This window comes from Phascolarctos cinereus, unplaced genomic scaffold (assembly GCF_003287225.1).
Source record: "Phascolarctos cinereus isolate Bilbo 61053 unplaced genomic scaffold, phaCin_HiC Scaffold_9;HRSCAF=440, whole genome shotgun sequence".
Taxonomy (NCBI): Eukaryota; Metazoa; Chordata; class Mammalia; order Diprotodontia; family Phascolarctidae; genus Phascolarctos; species Phascolarctos cinereus.
The window spans coordinates 9,773,781-9,800,354 of NW_027556402.1; the positions used below are offsets into that span (position 1 = coordinate 9,773,781).

At 47.4% G+C, this 26,574-nt stretch overlaps 1 protein-coding gene across 7 annotated transcripts in view; it reads left to right on the top strand.

Moving 5' to 3' along the window:
* Positions 1-26,574, top strand: part of AFG2A (AAA ATPase AFG2A) — a 233,662-nt gene that overhangs the window by 8,055 nt on the left and 199,033 nt on the right. For all 7 annotated transcript variants that reach the window (XR_013484145.1, XM_021008252.2, XM_021008250.2 and 4 more), the window contains exons 5-11: positions 1,256-1,873; positions 3,771-3,900; positions 5,905-5,961; positions 6,122-6,245; positions 7,495-7,750; positions 11,795-11,949; positions 23,890-24,096. Coding sequence is in view for 6 of the 7 variants with exons in the window: in XM_021008252.2 (XP_020863911.1) it covers positions 1,256-1,873; positions 3,771-3,900; positions 5,905-5,961; positions 6,122-6,245; positions 7,495-7,750; positions 11,795-11,949; positions 23,890-24,096 (1,547 nt within the window). In the remaining variant the exon portion in view is untranslated. The remainder of the gene's footprint in view (positions 1-1,255; positions 1,874-3,770; positions 3,901-5,904; positions 5,962-6,121; positions 6,246-7,494; positions 7,751-11,794; positions 11,950-23,889; positions 24,097-26,574) is intronic.

The window sequence follows — 26,574 nt, forward strand, 5'->3', positions numbered from 1 at the left end:
GGAAACTCCTAGAGGCCATGGGTTGGCTGTTTTCCTTTGGTCGCACAGTAGGCTTGTCGCTAGGGGGCGCCAGAGTGCACAGAGCGCTGGGCTTGGAATCAAGAAGACTTGCCTTCCTGAGTTCAAACCTGGCCTCAGACACTTACTAGCTGTGTGACCCTGGGCAAGTCACTTAACCCTGTTTGCCTCAGTTTCCTCATCTGTAAAATGAGCTGGAGGAGGAAATGGCAAACTACTCCAGGATCTTTGCCAGGAGAACCCCAAACGGGGCCACAAAGAGTCTGGAAATGACTGAATAACAACAAGACTTGTTGAATTGAATTTTATTGCTTCCCTAAAAATCCTGGGCTTAGGTAAATCTGCATGGAATTGTAGATAACAATAATCGTAATAACAACCACAATTATAACAATAATGATAAGAGTAATTAAAAAGAATAACAATAATGATGATAATAGCAACAGTAACAATCATTAGTATTTATATAGTGCGTTAAGGTTCGCAAAACATTTACAAGTATTATCTCATTTGATCCTCATAAGCACCCTAGGAGGTAGGTGTTATTATTTTCCCTATTTTACAGTTGGAGAAACTGAGGCAGGCAGCAGTTAAGGGACTTGCCCAGGGCCACCCAGTTAGGTGGTGTCTGAGGCTGCACTGGAACTCAGCTCTCCAGACTCTTCCTGGCTCTCTGTGCCCTCAGTTGCTGAGAATGGTTATTGCTGACATAGAATGCATGAAAGGGTTTAATGTGAACAGTCTTTAGAAACTAGAAGGTGGGCATCTCTAACCGTTTGGCTGGTGCGTTGATTCATCTCAGAGGCAGGAAGGGGCCACTGGTGATTTTGGAGAGAGGAAGGTTAAGGTTAAGTCTTAGGAAGATGACGTGTGTGTGTGTGTGTGTGTGTGTGTGTGTGTGTGTGTGTGTGTGTGTGTGTGTGTTTGGGGAGGTGGGGGTGGATCCTGGAGATAAGTAATCTCATTGGGGAGCAGTGTTTGGGGAATAGTCCAATGGCTGTGGAGTGGGAGCCAATCTCCACTACTGATTATTAACTGTGTGGCCTTGGATAAATCACTTCCTCTCCCTTGGGCCTCAGTTTCCCTATCTGTAAAATAAAGGAGCCGGGCCAGGTGGTCTCTGAGGACCCTTCCAATTATACCTGTATGATATTATGGTGAGAGGGGAAGGGTTTAGGGTGAAAATCACTTATTCTGCGTTGAAAAGCAAATACATGCAAACACACTTATTTTCTAGATGGTAAAGTCGTGTTGCCCGGCAGTGTTCTGCATTTCACTTTCTATGGCAGACCATGCCAGCTGAGAGTGACGTCCGTGAAGGGGGCCGACGGCCTCACCCTGGAAGGGGCTCCAAGGAGCTCGGCTGGTGAGAAGCAGGAGCCAGCCTCTGAGACGTCAGACCTTGAGGCCGCTGCCGGGGACTTGTCCTTAGAGCTGAGCCAGCTCAGCCTGGGAGACCCCCAGAGCGGAGTGTCCACCAGCACGCCATGTAAACCCGGAGAGGGCAGCTGTGTCCAGAAGCCGGGAGATACCTCCCTGGAGGCTGACCAGCGCCTCGGGGAAGGCGACGGCCTAGGAGAAGGCCCTGCTCTGGCCGATGGCCGTGATCCCGTCCTCGGAGAAGAGAGACTGCAGCCCCCAGCCCAAGTGGGAGCCCACCGCGGTGCCGACACCTTCTACTATCTCTCTTCCACTACAAAATTCAACTTTGTAAAGCCCCAGGCAGCCATGGCAGAGGATGACGGCCCTCGGAAAGTCACTTACGACCTCATTGGAGGTTTGACCAGCCAATTGAAAGCCATCAGAGAAATGATTGAGCTACCCTTGAAGCGGCCAGAGCTGTTCAAGAGATATGGTAGGAGCCCCTTCTTCATTTTGTTCTTGGGGTTCTAGTTATTCAACAGCTATTAAGCACCTTTGATTAATCAGTGCTGGGGAGGGAGGCTACGGAATGGTGAAATAGCCCCTGCCTCCTGGGATTCTGCTTGGGGTGGTGGGAGTGAAATTTAAGCTGATGAGCACATACAGAATCCAGAGGAAGTTATCGCCTGGGCATGGGAGGAAGACTAGCAGCTGGAAAGGCCCGTAGAATGGATCGTTCCAGGTGGGGGAGACAGCTTGTGCAGGGGCCAGAGTGGGGACGGCAAGCAAATCAGCCCGGCTGAGATGTATTAGGTAGAAAGGGGAGCGATGAGTCATCCGTCTCGTGAGGGGCATTGGAACAAGACCGCAAAGGCTAGAAATGCTAGACGGGTCAGTTTGTGTTTTCTGGTATCTTCTTGGGTAGGGGAGTGACATGATCAAAACTGTGGAATATGAGTGGCCTTCACGTTGGCAACCGTGAAGGGTGGTTTGGGAAGGAGGAAGTCTTGGGGCCATGAGACCAGTTAGTGGGGCACTAAAACCCACACTAAGGTTTCATTTGACAGTCTACTTGTTTCCTGAGGCATGGAGATCTTCTGAGAGGATCTCTTGAGCCTGGGCTGGGGTCAGTGACTAGCCCACTTCCCCAGTAGGCAGTCTTCAGCATGGGTTGGGGTTCTGCATGCTGGACATAGCCAGGGGGCCTTTGTCACATTAAGTCTGCTGTAAATTTAAGAAACAAATTCATCCAAGTCTCATAGGATTTGCAGCTGGAAGGGGCCTCTTGTTAACTACTTCATTTTACAGAAGAGGAAACTGAGGCCTGGAGAGGTCCCAATAGCTGTATGTAAGTTTTAGCTAGTATTTATTTAGCGCTTTAAAGTTTGTTACGTGCGGGGAGGGAGGTGCTATTATTATCTTCATTTTTACAGATGCACAAGATCCCAGCTAAGTAGGTGTGTAAGGCAGGATTTGAACTCAGGGCAAGGTCTCTGTCCATTGTATCACCTAGCTGCTCAAAAAAGAGACAGAAGATCGTCTTGCCCAACTCGATCATTTTACAAAGGAGGAGACTGCGTCCCAGAGAGGTTAGGCCCTCCCTGCTAGCAAATAGCAGCGAGGCTTCTGGCTGCCAAACCAGGGCTCTTGACACTAGACCTTGTTTGTAAATCCAAGCTGAACTGAACGTCCAAAAATGTCGGATGAAGCTCCTGTGAGGGAGATTGGGACGGGGGAGACGCACACAAAGGTCTGCTTTGGCTGAGTGGGTGCTGCGGGCCTTGCTTGGAATCTGCTGAAAGCATGTGGCGGGGATAGCTTCTTCCTCCCTTTCTCTTCACTGACCAACTTTAAATACAGAGTGTGAAATAGTCAGCTGATGGATGATCGGTCCACCAATCAACATTTATTAAGCACTGACTGTATACAGGGCACTGGAGATATCATGAAAGGCAAGACCAGGAATTTACTCCCCAGTGGAGGAGACAACATGTACATAAAATGGGTGAGACCCCTTTGGGGTAGAGGATGTGTCACTGTAGAAGGGAAGGCTCTACCAATGGAGGGGAGGACGGGCAAGGGTCTCTGGCTGAGTGGAGGGGACTCCACTGGAGAGTTCTGGGGGACCTGAGAGAGCTGGAGGTCTTCCCATGGCCCGGGCTTGTACTTGGGTGTCTTATGTTGTAGCCAAAGTGATGTTGCAGCTACCTGGGGTCAGAAGGGAGTAAGTTCTGGGGGTGGTGACCCTTCACTGCTCACCTGCCCATAGCCTGCCTCCCCCTCGGGCCTTACCAGCCTTTGTGTCTTGGGATGTGTCCTTCTGGAAGATTGGAGTGCTTGGTGAAGTTTCAGGATGTGGACTGCACCACATTCTCTCTTCCTTTCTCAAGGTATCGCTCCCCCCAGAGGAGTGCTACTGTACGGCCCTCCCGGAACGGGGAAGACTGTGATCGCCAGGGCCATCGCCAATGAAGTGGGAGCCCACCTTTCCGTCATCAATGGTCCTGAAGTCATAAGCAAGTAGGTTCATTTTCTTTTTCTTTTTCTCTTTTTTTTTTGGTGAAGCAATCAGGGTTAAATGACTTGCCCTGGGTCACCCAGCTAGTAAGTATCAAGTGTCTGAGGCCGGATTGGAACTCAGGTCCTCCTGACTCCAAGGCTGGAGCTCTATCCACTGCACCACCTAGCTGTCGCCAAGTAGGTTCATTATCAAGGAGCCCACCAAGAATCCCTTTGTTGGATTTTATTGAGAAAGGTATTTGGTAAGACAGCGTTATTCTGAGAAGGCTGATGTTTTCACTGACAGCCTCTAATTTGTGATCCTAAAACTTCAGTAGTATTATCCCCACACTTAGTTGCTGTGAGAAGTCACTGAGGCAGTCTCAGCACTGAGCCTGTTCTCTCCTGGCTCTCCTCCTCCCTCGCTGAGCGCTTCTTCTGTCTCCTTGCCTGGGTCCTCCTTCAGATCTTGCCTCTAACCCTCAGGGCTCTGGCCTGGGCACTCTTCTCTTCTTCCTCCGTACGACTTCACTTGGGGACCTATTAATGACCATTTCTACGCTGATGATTTTCATAGCTACCTTTCCTGCCTCAGTCTCTCATCTCTGACTGCCTTTCAGGCCTTTCCAGCTGGACGTCCGGTAGACGTTTTACACTCAGCAAGTCCAAAACTGAGCTCGTGCTCTTTCCCCCAAACCCTCTCTGCCTTCTCCCTTCCCTGTCACTGTGGAGAACAACTCAGGCTCCCAGCCTGGGGGTCAACCTGGATCCCTCACTGTCTCTCACCCTACATCCAAACTGTTACCCAGGCTGCTGATTTCACCTTTGCACCACCTCTCTAGCACACCCCTTTCTCTCCTCTGACCCTGCCCCCACCCTGGTCCAGGCCCTCCTCACTTCCTGCCTGCCTGCCTCATTTCTCTCCCCACTCCCCTCCATCCTCCATCAGCCACCAGAGTGATTTTCCTAAAGCCCAGGCCCGACCATTTCCTCCAGGACCAAACACGAAATGCTCTGCTTGGCATTCAAAGCCCTTCATAGCCTAGACCCCTGCTACCTTCCCAGGCTTCTTACACCTGACTCTCTGACACACAGTGTTTGGTCTAGTGACTATGGTCTCCTGGCTGTTTCTCCCATAAGACCCTCCATCTCTCAGCTCCAGGTATTTTCTCTGGCTGTCCCCCATGCCTGGAACACAGTCCCCCCTCTGCTCCAGCTACTGACCTCCCTGGCTTCCATTAAGCCACAGTAAAATCCCACCTCCTACAGGAAGCCTTCCCTCTGTTCATTATTTCCTGTTTATACTGCTTATAGCTTGTTTCTACATCTTTGTTATGGTCTCCCCCATTAGATCACAAGCTCCTTGAAGGCAGGGACTGTCTTTGACCTTTCTTTGTATCCCTGGCGCTAAGCACAGTGCTTGGCACATAGTAGGTGCTTTGTAAATGTTATTGACCGACTGACTGCCCAGTTTAGAATTTGCTGTGGGAAGCTGACTTTCTTGCTGTCCCTCATGCATGCTCTCTTTTCTCCCACCTTCAGCCTTTCCCCTCATCATCTACCACGCACCTCTACCTCTTAGACTCCGTAGTTTCTTAGAAAACTCAGCATATGTGCTGCCCTCCTACTCAAGACCTTTCCTGCTCCCTCCTGCTGGCTAATGCCTTCCTCCAGAACATTGTTCTGTTGAATTCTGGTTCACTTTCTTCTGGACCCATGGAGGCTGCGTCACCCTGGGCAAGTCACTTAACATCTCACTGCTCTGGACGACTCTCAAAGATTCTAAGTTGCAGAGGAGGTGCCATTCTGCCTTGGTAGGGGAATATCTTCACCATGGGTCCCATGCCTATTCCTCTCCTTCTATGGAACAGTAAGCCCAGAGGACAGTTTTGAAAAATTATCTGAAATGTCTTGAAAATTTTTGAGAAGGCAAGCTATTTTACCACTCAAAGACTTCTTTTCCCCTAAACCCTTAGCTTGTAAAACAAGGCAAGTTTGACTTTCAGTGGATTTTCTTTATTGTAGGTTTTACGGCGCTTCGGAAGCAAGACTGCGGCAGATCTTTGCAGAAGCCACTTTGAGGTACCTGCCTCCCTCTTGGGAGAGTCCCGTGCTAGAGGTATTCTGTGGCGCTAGCCAGTCTCCTCCTCCAAGGCTGCTTTCTGTGCCCTGTCCCCTCCTTGCCATCCCAAGGAAGGCTGGGATGGGTTGATGACTAACGAAAGTTCCTGCTTCGTTTTAGGCAGCCCTCGATTATTTTTATTGACGAGCTGGATGCCCTTTGTCCAAAGAGAGAAGGGTCTGAGAATGAGGTCGAAAAGAGAGTTGTGGCTTCTCTCTTAACTCTGATGGACGGTATCGGTTCTGTAAGTAGAACACAGACCTGGAACAGATGCAGTGTGTGTGTGCCTGTATGTGCTTATATGTGTGTGAATGTGTGTTTGTGTGTGCATGTGTGTGTTTGTGTGAGAGGGTGTCAGCAGGGACATAAGCTGTTTGTTTTTAAAGTGGTCTTAGGATCATTGTTGTAGAACTGTAGCAGTCTGAAGATCTTCTAGTCTTAACCTCTCATTTTACAGATGGGGAAACTGAAACCAGGATGTGTCAGAGGTAGCACTTGCCCCACGGTCTGTCTTCCTGGGCCCAAGGCCAGCTTTCTATCCAATTCTTCTTCTCCAACCTCAAGAAAGTCTTCACGCATGTTTTGTAGGATACTAGATTTAGAACTCTAACAGACTTTTTGGGGTCATCTAACACCTTCATTTTACAAATGGGAAAATTGAGACTGAGAGAGCTGTTGTGACCTGCTCAGGGTCAACCAGGCCGCAAGTGGCAGACTGGCTTTTGAGCCCACGTCCTTTGATCCCCAGTCCAGGGCTCTTCTCACTGTGTGTCCCTGCCTCCAAATGTGCCTCATTTGGAGACGGAACTCAGAGACCATTTGGCCTGACTCAACCTTGGACAATCGCTTGCTTAACGAGCATCCAGTTAGTAAGCGTGCCAGGCACTGGACAAATATGTGAAACCATCCCTGCCCTCAGGGAGCTGACACTATCTATCTATCGAGTAGGGACTGGACGGGTAGTTTTGATGGTAGAGGAACTGGCAGGTGAGAAAGCACTGCCAATTGAGACCTGCTCAGACGCATGTAGAGTGTCAGGACTCTCAAGGAGTGTGTGCTGTATTCTAGTGACAGGAGGCAGCTACGGGAGTTTGTTCATCAGGGAAGTGACAGGGTCAGGCTTGCACTGTAGGGAAGTGATTTTGCCGGTTGTTTGGAGGGTGGAAAGGGTGGGGAGGCAGTTGGGGGCTGTTGTGATAATCGAGGCAAGAGATGATGAGGGCCAGGATGAATGGGGATGGTGGTTGTGTGAGTGGAGAGAATGGACAGGTACAGCAGCTTTTCATAGTTTGCAGTGACAGCACTTGGCTGCTGTTAGCTATGTGGGGTAAGGAAGGGAGGGCAGAGCGAGTTACTGAAACAGACCTTAATGCATGCTGGGTCTTTGAGAGAAGGCCAGGAAAGAGCTTATGTGAGGAGGTCGGGTGAGGGACTGAGCAGATTTACTCCCTAGAAGAATATGAAGTTGATATTTGTCTCATTTTCTTTCCTAGGAGGGGAGTGAGGGGCGAGTTTTGGTCATTGGGGCCACGAACCGCCCTCATGCCTTGGATTCAGCTCTCCGAAGGCCAGGCCGCTTTGATAAGGAGATTGAAATTGGGGTCCCTAATGCCCAGGACCGCTTGGACATCCTCCAGAAGCTGCTCAGGGGGGTCCCACACAGCCTCCGAGAGGCAGAGTTGATCCAGCTTGCAAACAGTGCTCATGGCTATGTGGGAGCTGACCTGAAGGCCTTGTGTAATGAAGCAGGTGAGGCTTGTCTGCCTGTCCAACTAGAGTGGGAAAGTGACTGTAGTGACCTAGGGGACTCCAGAGGCCTTGTGATCTCAGACAGACTTGTCTGTCTGTCCCCCTGGAGCAGCAAAGTGACCATAGTAACCCAGGGGACTTCAGAGGCCCTGTGATCTTAGACAGACTTGTCTGTCTGTCCCCCTGGAGCAGGAAAGTGACTGTAGTAACCCAGGAGATTCCACAGGCCTTGTGATCGACCTTGTGGTCCAGGCCAGGCTGACAACACATGTGTAAGACGGAAAGAAATGGGGTGAGCAGGGGCTGGGTAGGGTCAGCATCCGGCCACCTTGGGGGTTGCTCATAGGTCCCAGGCACTTTCCCGTCCCCTCCTAAGCACCAGCATAGACTTAGCCTGGCTTAGTCGGTATCCAAAGCGTTTCTCATGGAATGTTCAGGTCTGTGGTAGTCTGTATGCTGGATATAAAGCTAGGAGGCCATCGAGGCTGACCCGCACATTTACAAGAGAGGAAACTGAAGTTGATGGAGGTCGGGTCCCTCATCCAGGGCCACCCAGGCAATAAATATCAGAAGGTGGTCCTGAATCTGACTCTTCCGACTTTAGAGGCTGTGAATATTGGAGGCAGGATTTGAATCCAGCTCTATCCAGAGCTGTTTTTCTCCTTCTCTCCTATGCAGCCAGGAGTGGTCCTGCTTGGGGAAAGTGGGGCAGCTTGAAATTTGGCCCTGATGATTTGCATGGTCTGTTTAGTTAAAAGAAGTTCGTTGGATTATCTTTTTTTACTTTTACTATTTACTAAAAGTAATTTACTATTACTTTTAAAACAGGTGCGTTGTTCCTTCTGAGACAGGGCATACTTCGCCATGAACTTGTTTTTAGAAAATATATATATATATATATTTGAGACTGTGTTTTACCAAAAGTGATTCCCTTGTCTTCCCATGTAGTTTATGCTTTGACGAATCTGCCTCTGAGAAGGGTGCAGAGGCTTCACTGGTCCCTTGGACCAGGGTAGAGATTTTCCCTCCTGTCCCAAATTCTTCCCTCTTGTCATCATTCATGTTTCCCCTGGACGTGTCAGCAGATTCTGTGTCCTATAGGAAATGTGAATGGCCAGGGATCTGGAATGCCGGGAAAACGCAAACAAACCAGAGGGAATTGTCCACCATAGCAGACTATCTGTCTCTTGTCCTCTTCTGCTCTCTGGTGGGAGCATCTGGACATTGCAGCCCTGGAAAACAGGGGCTTCGTAGGCATGTGGTTATAAAGCATGGTGGGGGGAGATCTGTTAAAGCAGGAGAGACCTCAGGTGTTCTAGTCTAACCCCTCATTTTACAGGTGAAGAAACTGAGGCCCAGAGATGGAAAGAGACTTGCTCGAGGTCGCACCCTTAGTAAATGTCATGGGAATTCAAGCTTGTCAGAACAAATATTGTACTTTACATGTGTTAAATTTCCCCTAGTCCAAAAATCCTGGAGGCCCTATAATGTCGTGGATAGAGTGCTAGGCATGGAATCAGGAATAAATGAATGAGTGAAAAAGCATTTATTAAGCACTTACTGTGTGCTGGCCACTATGCTTAGGGTTGGGGGTATAAATATAAAACTAGAGTGTGCCTGCCTTCAGGAACTTCTGTTCTAAGAGGGGAAATACTACATCTAGGAGAATGACAGGCAGGAAGCTCTGCGGTCAGATCCTTTCTCTGACACTTCCAGCTCTGTGGCTGCAGACAAGTCACTTCAGTTAATGCCCTGTAGCATTAATTAAGACACAGGTTTTACTCTGCCTTGTTGGGTTTTCCACACTGGGACTTCCAGAGGCTTCCAGGATGGCAGATCTTAGAAGATGTGTCATATTTTTCTACCATTTCTAGCCTTTTTCCTCTCTCCTCACTGGGCTGCTAGTATCATCACCATCTTTGTGAAAATTATCCCTCACATTTATATAGCCTTAAACACACTCTCTCTTCCCACACATATGTGTGTGTGTGTGTATAATATATATGCATGCATACATACATACGTGTATACATATGTGCACACACACATAGCCATTCACTTCACAGGTACTATTATTGTTCCCATTTTGCAGATGAGAAAAGTTGTCCAGGGTCACACAGATATCAGTTGTATGAGACAGCTTTTGAATTCAGGTCTTCCTGACTCCAAGTATGAGATAAATGACAGAAATGCACACATTGCACCTTGATGGAAAAAAGAGGCAGCTCGGTGGTAGCGTGGATAGACCTGAGTTCAAATCTGGCCTTAAACACTTACCAGTGGGTGATGGTAGGCAAGTCACCTAACATCTGTTTGCCTCAGAAACACACCAATATTTTTTAAAAAGTGAGAGGGCATTTTGCATTCACTCATTAAATCTCTATCTCCGTTAGAGTCTGGGCAGATGTGATAATCAGCCTTCCTCATCTTCCTGATGGGAATGGTGGCCTTTCTGCTTAGGATGAGGGGCAGGCTGGGGACTTCTCCAGGAAGAGAGACTCTTGGTGGGTCCCTGCCTACCAAAATGGAGCTGGGAGGAGGGTTTCCAAAGTGGGTCCTCTCCCTTGAACTATGGCATCTGTCCTGTTGGCTGAGCCTGTGCGCCACCGTGTGGCCGTATGTGGTAACTACACCTAACTCAGCAGACTTTGTTCAGGCTGAAACCATCAGAGACTTTTCTGGTGTAGATGCTGAAAAAATCAGAATAGATAAGATCAAAATAATAAACTCTCAGATTTGGAAGGGGCATCGATATTAGTTAATCTCTTCTAAAACATCCATGTCAAGTGGTCACCCAGCTTCATCTTCTTGGGCAGCTCATTCCACTATCAGAGAAATAGTAATGATGATGATGATGGCGATGATAGTGATGATGGTGATGAGGATAATGGTGATGAGGATGATGAGGATGATGAAGGTGATGATGGTGATGATGGTGGTGATGATGGTGAGGATGATGAAGGTGATGATAGTGATGATGGTGGTGATGATGGTGATAATGATGAAGGTGATGATAGTGATGATGGTGGTGATAATGATGAAGGTGATGATAGTGATGATGGTGGTGATGATGGTGATAATGATGAAGGTGGTGATGGTGGTGATGATGATGAAGGTGATGATAGTGATGATGGTGGTGATGATGATGAAGGTGATGATAGTGATGATGGTGGTGATGATGGTGATAATGATGAAGGTGATGATAGTGATGATGGTGAGGATGATGAAGGTGATGATAGTGATGATGGTGGTGATGATGATGAAGGTGATGATAGTGATGATGGTGGTGATGATGGTGATAATGATGAAGGTGATGATAGTGATGATGGTGGTGATGATGGTGATAATGATGAAGGTGATGATGGTGGTGATGGTGGTGATGATGATGAAGGTGATGATAGTGATGATGGTGGTGATGATGGTGATGATGGTGATGATGGTGATGGTGGTGATAGTGACGATGGTGATGATGATGATGAGGGTGATGATAGTGATGATGGTGATGATGGTGATGATGATGATGGTGGTGATAGTGACGATGGTGATGATGCTGATGATGAAGGTGATGATAGTGATGATGGTGGTGATGATGGTGATGATGATGATGGTGGTGATAGTGACGATGGTGATGATGCTGATGATGAAGGTGATGATAGTGATGATGGTGGTGATGATGGTGATGATGATGATGGTGGTGATGGTGGTGATGATGATGAGGATGATGAAGGTGATGATAGTGATGATGGTGGTGATGATGGTGATGATGGTGATGATGATGATGGTGGTGATAGTGACGATGGTGGTGATGCTGATGATGAAGGTGATGATAGTGATGTGGTGATGATGAAGATAATTATTCTTCCTCTCCTCTCTCCCTCTCCGTCCCTTGTCCCCCATCTCACACGTAAGTGCTGCTGTCACCCAGCTCTAGGTCGCTCCTCAGGGCTTCTTCCCTTTCAGGTGTGGTGGATCGCAGTTGTATGTCTGTTCACTGGCAATCCAGCTACTGCTCAAGGGGCTGATCTCTCTGTCCTCTCTGGGTAGGGCTGCGTGCGTGGCGGCGAGTCCAGAGGCAGCTGCCTGACCTTCCTGCCGGCGAGGGGGCAGATGCGGTGAAGGTGACTCTCAGCGATTTCCTGCAGGCCACGAATGACGTCCGGCCCAGTGCCATGAGGGAGGTGGCCATCGACGTCCCCAGTGTAAGTCCCAGCCTAGGCTGCATCATGTTCTGGTTACTACCTGTCCCATCTTTGTTCCAGTCAAACTGTCCTTAGCTTCTGTGTCCCACCTCACTGCCTTTGCCCATCCCTCCTCATTTCTTCTGCTTGGAACCTCTTGCTCTAATGGGGGAAACGATGTCAAAGAACTACACACCACACACACACACACACACACACACACACACACACACACGAGGTGGATTGGCCATAATTAACAGAGGGAGGCTTTCGGGCTGAGGGCTGGGAAAGGCTTCCTGTGAGCTGAGGAGGCCAAGAGGTGGAGAGCATTCCAGGCAGGGAGACGGCCAGAGAGAAGACACGGAGTCAAGATGGCGCCAGGGTCTGTGGCGCTGTGATAGAGAGGGCGCGGAGCGGGAGTGCAGGACGAGGGACTGGAGAGGTAGGAAAGGACCAGCTCAGGGAGGGCTGTAAACACCCAATGGAGGGTGTTCCCTTTGCTCCTGATGGCAGTAGGGAGCCATGGGAATTTATTGGAAGTGTGGGGAGAGGTCTGACGTGGCCAATCCTGCCCTTTGAGAAGGGGAACTTGATAGCTGAGAAGAGGATGGATTGGGGTGGGGAGAGCCTCGGGGCAGGGTCAGCGAGCATTTATGAAATGCTTGCTGTATACTGGCTGTTGTTCTAAATGCCTGGTATACAGTACTAAAATCAGGAAGGCTTAACTTCCATTTCTGCCTCTGACTTGTTGACTGACTGTCCTCAGAAATTATTTATTTTTGCCATAAATATACACACACACATGCACACGTATGTATATATAGTGCATATATTTGTGTGTACGTACATACATACGTGTGTGTGTGTCTATTTATAATTACATTTGTGTGCTTGTTTTGATTCAGTAGAATGTAAGCTTCCTGAGGGCAGAGACTCTTTCATTTCAGTCCCCTTGCCCAGTACTTAAATGACTTCAATTAAAGATGAATTGAGGACAGCTGTGTGGTACAGTGGATAGAACGCTGGGCTTGGAGTCAGGAGGACCTGAGTTCAAATCTGGTGTCAGACACATACTACCTGGGCAAGTCACTCAACCCTGTTTGCCTCAGTTTTCTCTTCTGTAAAATGAGCTGGAGAATAAAATGGCAAACCACTTTAGTATCTTTGCCAAGAAAGTCCCCGAAAAGGGTCATGAAGAGTTGGACACGACTGAAACAACTGAACAAGAAGATGAATTGAAGACTGGGAAGAAACTGAGGCTTTGGGACAGATGTCCCCCAGGTCAGTCCTCCGTATTGGAAAGGCCTCTTTTACCTCCCAGTTACAAGTCAGTCAATCAGCTATTGAATTGTGTGCTTTCATTGAGCTCTTTTCCACGCGTTGGTTGGCGTTGTTTTTATTGGGACGCCAACAAGCATAGAGTGGAAAGACTGGAGTTTAAATCCTCATTCACCTACTTTATACTTGCACAACCTTGGACAAGGCACATTCCTTCTCTCGAGAGACCCCTTGGTACAATGGAAGGCGTCTTAGATTTGGAGCGACCCGGGGACGCTCTCTGGATGATGCACTTGGCCCTCTGCACAGAGTTGATGTAGCCTGTGAGCCAAGTACAGTATTGTGTTGGGGGTAAGGAGGCTTTAGCACATGAACAGCGGTGGCTCGTATGCCAAAAAGTGCCTTGTCAGGGAAACGTGAAAGTCCAAGCAGAGAAGAGGATTAACACATGCGAAATTAGTGGTCTCCCATGGGCCACTGAGAACTTTCATGGCTGGTAAAGAATGGGACTGAGAGATAGGGAAAGCAGCTGGTAGATGTGCGGACACCAAAATGGGACCCATGGCATCCCGTGGAAGGACTCCAGTGAGGCCAGGGACGAGACTGTATTGGTGAGAAGATAGCCTGGTGTACTGTCGATCTTCAGGGATGCTGGGAAGCCCCCACCAGTGAGATTATTTCATGAAACCCTCTGAGCCTCTAACCAACATTTAGAAGGGACTCACGTGGATGAAGAGTTCATCGAAGTATTTTGAGATTTCATTGTGTGTGTGCGTGCGTGCGTGTGTGTATGTGTGTGTGTGTTGATTTAGCAAGAGAAAGCCTGTCACTCTTTCCACCACCAAAGGATTGTGTGTCCATTGGGCTCTTCCAAGGGAACAGTAAGTCCTCCTCAGTACACACACCATCCTCAGCTGGGGAGCCGTCACGTCACTGCCCACACTTTTCCCTGCAGTCCGTGCCTCGCGATGTTATTTTTAAATGAATGATGGGCGTGTCTCTTTGGTCACCAGAATGGAACTGTCAGGGTGGACCGTTTATTAATGCTGGCACACTCCTATTTCCTTTGTGGCTTTTTGAGAAAAGTAACAGGAAGGTTACCAGGCCCAGAAATGCTGGCAGAAAAGGAAGACTGGCTGTGAGGAGGAGGATGGGAGAATCAGCTTTTCTTGTGGCTGACTCAGTGCATGACACATAGTGGGCGTTTAATAATATTTTTTGAATGAATTGGAGTGAAGAAGATGAATGAAGCTGGCAGGGGAGGAGACAGGAAGTAGCAGACAGAGCCAAGACCTGGCTTTGAATTCTTACTCAGACACTGCAGAGCTACGGGACTCTGGGGAAGACCCTTAATTTCTCTTAGCCTCAATTTCCTCATCTTTAAAATGGGAATGAGAATATCACCTCCATCATAGAGTTGTGATCAAATGAAATAGTGTGTGAGGTGCTTCTAAAACCTTAAAATGCTACACAAATATTAGGTATTAATAAATAATAATGCATATTTCACAATTCTGTTAATGTTAACATTTATAGAGCACTTCTCTCAGAATAGCCTTTGTGAGGTGAAGAGGGGTGTGAGCGTTCTTATTCCTAATTTCCAGATGAGGAAACTGAGACCCTGTCCATGGTTGTATGATTAGTAAATTTTGGCATTGGTCAGGATTTGAACTCGGGTCTTCTGACCCTTTAGTCCATTTCTAGTAGACCATGGTTCCCACATGCTTAATCAGTTTGAGAGGCATAGATTCTGTTTGAATCCACGTTCTTCCTGTGAGTTCTATGACCCAAGATGCATTGAGAAGTGGCAAGAACCCTTTGATCATATTTTGACCAGTAGTACACATCTGAACATAAATATTTTGGGAGCATTTGGTCTTGGGGCCTCAGGGGGAACCCCAAGGTTTCTCTTTATTGGGAGAGTCCACAGAGTTCTGGGGAAACGTGTCCAATCTTGGTCTAGGCCAGGTTGGGACGGCTTTTTGGTGGGAGCATATCTCTCCTCTTGCCCTCTGGAATCATTCCCAACAACTAATGGATCATGAAACAACCCTTTCCAAGGTCCTGTGCTCAACTCTGGGGCTGTAGATAACAGATGGAGACAGTTTTCCTCGTAGGGAAGGTTTGCCCGTTATACACCAGCATTGGTTTTCAGTAGCAAATAGTGTGTCCACTTCATTCCAAACAATCGGAGGAGAATCCTATAAAAGAAGTCTCTTGAACAGCTGAACCCACAGGATGATGCCTGCGGTGTGGAGCAGGGGTGAAGGGGATATGCTGGGGTTGGAACAGATATTTCACCTATCCCCCATTCTTGGCACACCAGCTTGGCTCGGGCTCGGTGTCGCTGGTCTTGGTCCAGTGACTGTGTTCAAGTCACTAAATGCTATACTGTGGAAAGCAGCCCATCCAAGAGCCAGGGGCAGAAACTGGCACCACTGACCCAAATGCGTTTGGATAACTACAGGAGAGTGTCAGAAAACGTGGACCTTTGGCCTCAGCAGTGAAAGACTAAGTCAGTGTTCAGCCAGCCAGTCAATCAGTGAGCATGTATTAAGCGCCTACTATGTGCCAGGATACAAGAACCAGCAAAAGGCCGTCCCTGCCCTCAAGGAGCTTACAATCGAATGGGCACAAACAAATATGCAGAATAAATAGGAAGTGATTAACAGAGGGGAGATGCTAGAACTAAGAGGGGTTGGGAAAGGTTTCGTGCAGATGATGGGAGTTTAGTTGGGCCTTGTAGCCGTGGAGCCCAAGCTCAGTTTCCTTGGCTGGCCCAGTGAGAAAGGGGCTGCCTTGGCGAATGATGGGTTCTCCCTTCTTAGAGGCATTCGAGCAGAGGCTGAGCAGGCCAGCCGACAGAAGGGAGTCTTGATCCGGTACAGAATGGACTAGATGGTCCGTGCTTCTCGCTTGCCCTGTGGTGTGCTCCGATTAGACTGCACCCAGAATTCTCATCAGGTGTCATTTCTAGGAAGGGCATTGGAAGACTTGAAGTTTTTCAGAGGATGCAGCGCCAGGATGCTGAGGGTCTTGAGAATCATGAGAGACTTCATCCCTGAGGCCAGGAATGCCCCTTGATATGTGTTGGAGCTCTGACCATCTGGTAGATCAGCAAGGACACTGGTTCTTGATCCACTGGGTTTGGCTTCAAACCCCCCCTCTGACCCTATCTGTGTGACCTTTGGCAGATTTTTGGTCTTCTCTGGTCCTCAGTTTTCTCAATAATAATATGAGGGGCTTGGACTGGGCAGTTGCTGGGGCCCTTTCCAACCCTAAATCTGCAATCCTACAGTCCATTGGTGTTATTAAACTTATCTTAGCTGTCCCAAGAAAGAGCTCTCTTGTTAATTGAGCTCATGAAAGACTTGCTCAATTTTCTGTTGATGCTGTATTTATAATCCATGCCCTTGTGCCATTTTTCTTTGGGGATTTCATGAGTTGGCAGCTGTCCATGGTGCCTGCAGTGCTACCTGTGAGCTCTGACATGATGAGCACGTTTCTGTAGTCAGTTGTAAGAGGAAAAAAAGTCCTGTGGTGGCAGCATTGCTGTAGGCAGACTGCTTTTTCTTCCCTCAGTATTTCCTGGCAAGTGAGTCTACAAGAAGGAATAGCGTGTCAAGTCATCTGAGTGATTTATGCCCAGGAGTTTTCAGGGGTGGAAGCCCAGTTAAGACCTGCTTCAACCAAGTGGGAGGTGACAGTGCCTGTTTTTCTCTTCCTTTTGAGGAATGGTTTCAGGTGGGGGAGAGGGGGATCCAACATATGCTGGCGTCAGTTTGGTCTCGAAGGAATGGAATGTCCCAGGATGAGCAATGCGTCAGTGCTGCATTGCTGGTGTTGACGGGACCCCTTTGATTGTTTGTTTCTGAGTGGAGATGGTAGAGGTCAGGGCTTTGGTAAGATGGGACCTAGCTACGTTTGGACCTCCCATGTGGTAACATACAGGAGTGTCTGAGAGCCAGCTTTATTCACTTTTATCTGAGTGGACGTTTGTCCAAGTAAATATGCACAAATATCCATTCAGTTTCATTCAGTGAGCATTAATAAAATGCCAACTGTGTACTAGGGATGCAGAGAAAAAAATGAAACATTCCCATTCTGGAATGAACTGGGGGAAACAAAGGGAGATATAATATGTACAATTTACATATTAAATACACACAAAGCAAATACAAAAATAATTTTGTCTAGAACAGGGGTTCTATGCCTTTGTTTATTTCATGGACCTTTTGGCCAGTCTGGGGAAGCCCGTGGGTCTTTTCTTAAAATAGTTTGTTGACTCCATTCATAATTGAAGGAAATGCTAACTTTTAGGGAGAGGTTAGTGAAAAGAAGGATGTGACTTTTTTTCCCATCCAGGGTCACAGATCCTCCTAAATCTCTCCCCACAGGCAATGAATCTCTTGGATCTAGAACTGTATTTCCAAAACTACTGTAAACCCTTGATGGAAATCTGGCTTCTGGGAGACAGTGTTGCTGCCAGCAGTACTTTGGTTACAAAAATATTAAATATTATTTTATGTACCAGTTAAGACTGATCATATCCGGAAATGTTTTAATATAAAAATAAGCTTCAAGTCCTATTTTGCTGTAAAATTTCACTGGCCCTACTTTATTCTGTGGGTCTTCTACTGCCCCAGGATTCTTTCAGACAGCCCTAGTGGGGTCTGTGAGTCTGCGCCTAGTGCTAAAGTATCCCACGAGGACTCGAGTTCAGGAGATGTCTGTCTGACTCCTCCTAGGATGTAGGGTAAAGAGCCCCAGAACTGTCTCCTCATCCTGGCGTGAAAACTTCCTGTGTGATGTTTGACAAGGACTGCAGCCTAGCGGACTTCAGTTTCCTTATGTATTTAAAAACAGAGGGTTGGATCAGGGGTTACATTTATTCTCTTTCTTTTTGCTTTTCAAAAATGTTTTTTCTTATGAATCTAACAAGCATACACATTTCAATTTAGTAAAGAACAGAAAAAGAAGATGGTATGTGAATCATGAATCTCTACTAGATGTACCTTTCTAAAAAATTACCCTTTGTTCCTTTTTTTTTTAACTCATGGGCCAGTTTGGGGCAGCAAGATGGCTCAGTGTTGGGCTTGGAGTCAGAAAGACTTGAGTTCTTCAGACATTTAGTAACTGGGTGCAAATTCCTTATCTTCCCTCTGCCTTCAGTTTCCTCATCTGCAAAATGGGGATAAGAGTAGAACCTACTTCCGAGGGTTATTGTGAGAATCAAATGAGATAATAATTGTAAGGTACTTTGCAAACCTGAAAACTCCATGTAAATACTAGTTACTAATATTTTTATTATTGTTTCATTGGATGATAATGTTAGATTCTTGTCCACGAAGCATGAGTTCATCAGATATCTGCCAATGTGACCTTTTTTAATTAGCAAGCATTTATTTTGCCCATCTTCCCCCCCCCACCTTAACTAAGAAAAACAAAAAAGACAAAACCCTTTGAACAGACCTGCCTAGTCAAACAAAACAAACCCCGACATTGTTCAGCCATCCCCAACTGACGGGCATCCCCACGGCTGATTCTTTGTGATCACAAAAAGAATGGCTCTAGATGTTTTTGTAGCTCTTGTTTTAAATAGATTCTACTGGCCATGTTAAGGTCCATTTCTTACTGTACTTTTTAGAGAAATGAGCATTGTATTTTGTCAAGAGCTGTGTATGGTTATAAACACATGATTATTATATCTTGTTTCTTTTCTTTTCTGATATCGGGTTATTTAAATTCTCCGTTTCTTCTCTTACTCTGGATTTTGCTATTTTGTCAGTATTCATTCTTAGCTGCCAGTGCCCTACCCTCTCCCACCCAAGTTGTCTTCCATCTCCTCTGTGTGAATCTTGTATGTACTGATTTATGTACGGGTTGTCTCTCCTGCTAGAAGGAAATGCTTTGAGGACAGGTACTGTTTTCTTGCATGGTGCCTGGAACACGTAGTAAGCACTTGTAAGAAAATGTTTGTTAAATGGCTGACTCTCTCTGAGACATTTTCCTCGTTTGTAAAATGGAGATGATTTTTAAAATTTAAAAATGATTTAAAAATTTTAAAAATAATCATTGCCCCACCTACTTCATGGGGTAATTAGGAAAATCAGATATCAGATGAGATCCTGGGTAGAAAGGATGGCAGCTGCTAAGCACCGTGGGCTTCCAGCTAGCTGCCGATCTTATCTGCTCAGCAAAATGTTCCCAGAGGATTTCATTGAGGTGAGACCAGTGAACTCAACAAACCCTTCAGACCACAAAGTGATATTCCATGGAAGCCTCTTCCCCCTCACCCCCAGCCCTTCCCTTTCATTCCTCATTTCATTTGTCTTTATTCCTCTGTTTTTTGTGAATAAGGATCACAGGGTCATCGAATATTTCAGTGGGGAGAGACCTTGGCCCAGCCCCCTCATTTTGCTGATGACAGTTTTCTTTCGACACCATGTTTTTACTCAATGGTCTCATGCTGTTTTCCTGTTTGACGTGTTATTAGCTGGTAAGGGACCACAGTGGGCATTGTTGTTACTTGTGGGCTCTGGAGTGATTGCCACTCGTGAGAAAAGTACTTTCTTAGGTTGCTTCCTATGTTCCCATTGGATCATTAGAAAAAATACGAGGGGAATATATTCTGTGTAGCCGACTTTCTTCTAAAAGTTCCTTTCCTCCCTCCTTTCCTTCCTTCCTTTCTCCCTCCATGCTTTCCTTCCTTCTTTCCTCCCTTCCTTCCCCCCTTTCCTCCATTCTTTCCTTCCTCTCCTTTTCTCCTTCCTTCTCTCTTCCTGCTATTCTTCCTTCTTCCTTTTCTCCTTTCTTTCTTCTTTCCTCTCTTCCCACTTCCTCCATTCTTTCCTTCCTTCCTTCCTTCCTCCCTTCTTCCCTCCATTCTTCCTTCCTTTTTTTCTTCCTCCCCTTCCTTCTTTCCTTACCTTTCGCCCTCCCTTCCTTCTTCTTTCCCTTCTTCCCATAAATATATAAGTATTAGAAGTTTGGAGAGACCACTAGATTTGTTTTGTCTGGCCTGAGAAGGCAGACCTAGGAACAGGTGAAAGCAGAGAGACAGATTTAGGATTATAAGGAAGGATGTTCTAACAATCCTGTAAGGGGCATTGGCTGCCTAGAAGTAGTTGGTTCTACCATATTGGAGACCTTCCACCACAGGCTGGAAGTCTACTTCTTGGTAGGGTCACAGGGGAGATTTTTATTTTGTCGAGGTAATTGGAGTTAAGTGACTTGCCCAGGGTCACACAGCTAGTAAGTATCAAGTGTCTGAGTCCGGATTTGAACTCAGGTCTTCCTGACTCCAAGGCTGGAACTCTGTCCACTTTGCCACCTGGTTGCCCCTGACAGGAGAGATTTTTTTTGATCCCGTGTGAGGCTAGACCAAGGCCAGATGTCCCATGGGCTCCCTTTGCACCCTGAGGCCCTACCCTGAGTGACTTCCAGGGCATCTTCAAGCTTTCAGTTCTGCCCTCTCTGTTCCTCTCAGTTCCTCCGACTTAAGGGTTGCCGTCTTGCACGTTTGTTGATGTACAGCTAGTACTATCAGCTAAATAAACCTTCTTCATCAGCCCCATTTTTAAAAGTCAGCGGCAAGGTTCTCTGCGATCCGGATAATCAAAAGCCTGCCCGTTGCATTAATTACACATTCAACACTTACCTCCTTGTTTACCTTTCTTCCTCTGGCATCGTTTCAGATGAGCCTGGAGGCTTGGGATGCGGCAAGGCAGCCTGGCTACAGGGATGAGCTCATTAGTGGTAGATTTCTTGGGCAATGATGGGGGAGGGGAGTAAAATTGGCATTTAATTGACCATAATTAAGTTCCCTCCTTAAGACACCCTCAGGATGAGTAGCAGGGATCCCTTGTGCCAAGCTTTCTGTTTTTCTGAAGAGCGTGTTTTTATTCTCTGGTTTCTGCAAACTCAAGAGGTAGAGGCTGTGAGTGTCTGGCCTTGAGCGAAAGCCTGATTTTATGATGGAGAAGTTAATGCAGCCTCTGGAAACATCCTTAATTCTCTCTTGCTGTTTGTCAGAACTTTGGAAAAGAGTTCCATTTGACTTTGTTTCTTGTATAAGCCAGTGGTTTATACACAACTCAGAAGTAAAAACAACCAACCGAAGTAAAATTGAGGATGCACCCACAGTATTTGCATTTCCTCCTGCTATTGTACTGTGGAACCTCTGTGGCCCTCTGCTTCCTTTTCTGTGTAATGATGCTTACTCATTGTAAGACCTTTGCTAGTCAGAGGATCTTAGATCTAATACTGAAAGGGACCTTAGAGGTTAGCTAGTTCTAACCTCTTTATTATATAGATTAGGAAACTGAGGCCCAGACAGGTCAAGTGACTTGTTCAGGCCTACAGAGCCAGTACATATCTGTGACAGGACTTTCTGAGGGCCAGTTCCCTGTCTACCATGCCATGCTGCCTTTCAAACATGAAATATTCTCATTTCCCCAATGCCCAACAGAGCTTACTGCTCACAGTTGAAGAGAGGGATGATGGGAACTGGTGGCTGTCTGGATTATGAGGGAATTTCCTTTAAATAGCACCAGAGGGAGTCTGTAGCTTCTCCATTGTGGAGGAGATTGACAAGAAGGCAGGGCCAGTACCCTGATACTGTGGCCTTTATTACTGTTGTTGTTATTTTTGGTGTTTTCTTGCCAGTGGCTGTGGGCATATCCCGCTTGTCCTCCCCACCCCACTTCATCATCTCCGCATCCTTTTGAAATGCATCCCTGGTCTTAGGTTAAGACAAGATTGGGATATGAAATGTTCTTGGCAGGGCTTCCCATGGAACACAGGAAATAGCTCCCCAGGATCTCTGTTTCATCATGTCTCAGGAAGGCTCGCTCATCTTTCAGATGGCACAGACAAGCAGCCTGTCTGGAGGACCCTTTGCTTGCCAAGCTTACTTAGGTACCAGCATAGCTAGCTCCCGAGCAGGGAAGTGCAGTCAGCCACCCCTCCCCTCCTGCAGGAGACCTGGGCTTGAAAGGCTTGTGAAACTTGGGGAAACTGAAATCTTAGGGTCCTAGAAAGGATCGTCATGGTCATAGGCTAAGATCCAGAGCTGGAGGGGGCCTCAGAGTATCTGCTTAGCCCAGTGCCTTCTTTTTACAAATGAGGAAACTGAGGCCTAGAGTGGGGAAAAGGTCCTGCTAAGGTGTACTAGGAGATCATATTATTTAAAGTAGGCTTCTACTAAGTTCTTTTTTTTTTTTTAAAGCAAAGTACTATTTCGTACTGATATTTATCCTTTTTTATTTCTTATCTGAATCAGGATGTGGTGCATTCTTACTTCCATATACATCTGTAAGTCCTTGATTAACTGTGCTCATGTGTCAGCCAGCCCAAGACATACTTTCAAAAATGTCTCCTGTAACTTCTTTCAGTACATCAGGAGAAAGGTGGGAGAGTGGTGGAGGGGTGGGGGCCTCGGCAGAGCTGGGACAGCCACTCTAAGCCTTGATAGGTAGCTGCATATATTCCGCTGATTTGGAGTCGTCCCCGATGGCAAGCCCTCTGGGAATGAGACTTTCTGACCCACCGTCCTGGGTAGATTAAGGAGCTAGTAGATGGAAGGAGTTTAAGAAAAAGAGGTCCAAGATGAAGGGAAGTTTGTTTGGTATGGAATAGGAATTCCAGAAGAGGAACAGACCCTCACAGAGCACACCCCTGCCTCGTGCTGGTGGCTGGGGAGGCTGCCTCAGCCCTTCCTTCCTTCTCCTCTGGCTTACTGGCTGCCCCAGGGCAGGAGCAAATGCAGCAGCAGATTGGAAGCTGAAGCTGAAGCCAGACCCAGGTAGAGACTGAGCTTCACTATTCATGGGTCACCCACTGTTATCTCTTGTTTCTTTTCCTTTCTCTCTATCCATTCATCACTGGCCGTTTTGGAAAAAACTTATCTCCAGCCTTCACCTCTCACCTGTCTCCATCCTCCTCAACCATGTCCCACATCACCACCTGCCCCTTCTATGGTGCCCTCTGGGATTTCTATTTCCTAAGGAGCAAAGTCCCCTTCATTCTGAATTTCTCTCTCTTTCACTCTTTCCGTCTCCTTTTATGAGGGCAGGAGTTGGGGAGGGAAATGAGACTGAGCTAAGGCCACGCACCCATAGAGAAGGGAAGTAAAACATCCCGGAGGTTGATAGTTAATGGCCACCAGGGTCTGGGTTGGCTGATAAATTTGGACGGGGGCCCCTCAAAGGCTGCTGAGTGATGGCATATGGTAGAGGGAGGGTTAGGCAATGGGGAGCAAGGAGTTTCTGACGCTGCTTCCCAGACGGTGAGTTGGGAGGCATGAGAAGATGCAGCCCATATTGGGAAGGATGGCTGGGGACATAGCGTCATCCCAGGGATTCAGGAGATGCAAGGAAGAAGAAAGGAGGCCATCTAAAATGAAGGCTTGATAGTTTGACAGTGGGAGTTCCAGAGGCGCAGTGGGGAGGGCGGCCCGACTGGAGTAGGACGTGGTGGGGTAGGAGTCAGGTGAACGGGGGGATGAGGGAGCAGACGCCCGGGGAGCAGGACAGCATTTTGATCCATGAAAGTTTCCTCAAAGCCCTATGTCCCCCTTCTCCCTTCTTTTATTTTGGAAACAGTTGGTGGGCATATTTTGTTTTCGCCAGCCCTCTGTTTGTCCTGTCACAGCTGACACTGATCAGATGGTTCGCATTGTAGGTATCCTGGTCGGACATCGGAGGGCTGGAAGACATCAAAGTCAAACTGAAGCAAACTGTGGAATGGCCTTTGAAGCATCCGGAGGCCTTTGCCCGGATGGGGGTTCAGCCGCCTACAGGAATCCTTCTCTACGGGCCGGGGTGCTCTAAAACAATGATAGCCAAGGCCCTGGCCAGCGAAAGTGGGCTCAACTTCTTAGCCGTGAAGGTGGGTTTGTGACTAGCCTTTTCTCAGCCCATCCTGATGGCAGGGCGGGAGAGGGTCTGTGTTGGTGGGGGAGGGGGGGAGGGGAAGAGAAGGGGTGGAGAGAGAGGAGAGGGAGAGAGAGGAGTGGAGAGGGAGGTCAGAGAAGGGGAGAGAGAGAAAGGGGATGGAAAGGGAGGAGAGAGAGAGAGAAGGGGAGGGGGGATCAGAGAAGGGGAGGGAGAGAGAGAAGTGGAGAGGGAGATCAGAGAAGGGAAGGGAGAGAGGAAAGAGAAGAGGATAGAGAGAGAGAGGAGAGGGAGAGAGAGAAGTGGAGAGGGAGATCAGAGAAGGGGAAGGAAAAGGGGAAAGAGAGGAGAGGAATAGAAGAAAATGGAGAGGAAAATCAGAGAAGGAAAGGGAGAGAGGAAAGAAAGGGGAAGAAGAGGGATGACAAGAAGAGAAGGGAGAAAGGGGGGGAGAGAGACAGAGGCAGACTAGCCTAGCTCTTGAGTGGCAGAAAGTCTTTGCTCTGTCTCTGGGTATTAGCATTTCTGAAGCCCACGTCTGAGATGGAAGCGTGTGCAGAAAGGTGTCTCCTTCAGATGAGTACACGAGGAGGCCTTGGTTGGAGGCCGGTCTCCAGCACAGTTGGAGGCTGGATTCTCTACCTCTGAACCACAGAGTGAATCCCATCACTCCACAAAGAACACGAGGCTGACATCCTCAGACCTCTCATCACTTCAGGGAAATCTGAACCTTTTTTTTTCTCTAAAGCTAATTTGTGCTCGGTGAAATTGAAGCACCAGATCAATTTTAAAAATTGTCCCTAGATGTTGTTCTGATGTTGGGGCCAGGGACTTTCTTGTGGTTCAAGAAGAGTTTCTGACCTCATGGTATGTAATTCTCAGGTTTTTAACTGCATACCTTGTTTCCAAGGAGTTGGCTAGTGCTTTTCATTATCCTGGTGCTTTTAAAGACTGATGTTGTGATAAATTTGAAGACGGCTAAGGACTACACCTGTGATTTCATTTCTGTAGGGAACTCCCAGGGAAGAAAACTCCCATCACCAGTGCAGGACCTTAAATAGCTTGTCCTGCATCTCATAGATGTTTTGTGTCAGAGGCAAGGCGTGAACCCAAGGCTTTCTAGGTCCATGGTTCACGGTCCTAGGTCCACCTCTCTCTCCCTATGTCGCAGCTGTCTCTTGCAGAGAGCCTGTGTCACCCTGGGGGAGTCACTGTGGAACTTAACGGTAGGCCTTTCCTCTGCTGCTTGTCCAGTTTGTCCCATTTGTGTCTTGCTTGTATATGGTCCTATGACTGTTGTCTTCCCCACTGGACTGTGAGCTCCTTGGGGGCAGAGACCGTCTTTTGCCTTTCTGTGCATTCCCTGCATTTAGCACACAGTAGATGCTAAATAAATGCTCATTGGTTAATTGGCTGATTTAGCTAGGCCTACATTTTTAAAATGAGGAGTAGGACTGAATGGCCTCTGGGGACTCTTCCTGCTCTGTGATCCCAAGTTGGGGTCTCTGATGTCATCACCAAAACCAGCCCTTGATGGCTCATGTACTTTTGGTTTTACATCTACATCTTTGAGATGTAGGCCTCAGGCCTGCTGTGACTGGTCCATCCATTCACCAGACACTTAGTGAGCACTTTCTCTGTACGGGGTGCTGGGCTATGGAGCGTAGTTCTAAAGCTTCGCCAAGATGCAGACCTTGCCTTCAAGTAGTTTGTTATTAATTGGGGAATAAGGAACTAACACATGTCACTTTATAAAAAAGTAGTAACAGGTGACCTTTGCCCAGCTCTGTAAGGTTAACAAAGCGCCCAATCCGTGTGACCTTGTTTGAGGCTCACAACCCCCTCTGAAGGGGAGGTGCGTGCCATCAGTCACCATTTTCAGATGAAGAAATGAAAACTTAGGGAGCTCGAGTGTTTTGTCTGTGGTTACACGGCGAAATGTCTGTGGCACAAATACAAAAATACAACATTGTGGGCCAGGCGCCTTGAGAGTGTTCTGAAGCAGTGTTTGGAGAGCTCCAAGAGGGGAGATATGGCATGGGGTGTGGGTGGGGGGGCCCCCCAGGAGGCTTTCTGGACTTAGATTAGATTAGGGTTCTGTTTCTGCCCAAGTGTTTGGGGAAAGTCTGAGGCTTTGTGATGGGGCTCCTCAGTCTCTCTCCCTTGCTTTTATCTGTTTGTCTATCTATATCTATCTGTCTGTCTGTCTCTCTATATCTATCTATATGTGTCTATCTCTATCTATCTGTATCTCTTTTTGTCTCTATATCTATCTCTGTCTGTCTTTTTGTCTGTCTATATCTTTTATATCTGTCTGTTTACCTGTCCATCTACCAATCTATCATGTGTCTGTCTGTCTGTCCATCTATCTATCTGTCTGTCTATCTATCTATCTATCTATCCATCTATTTATAGGAACTCTGGGTCCCCCCACATTTTGAGCAGCTCTTACTAAGGACAAGGTCTGTGTTCA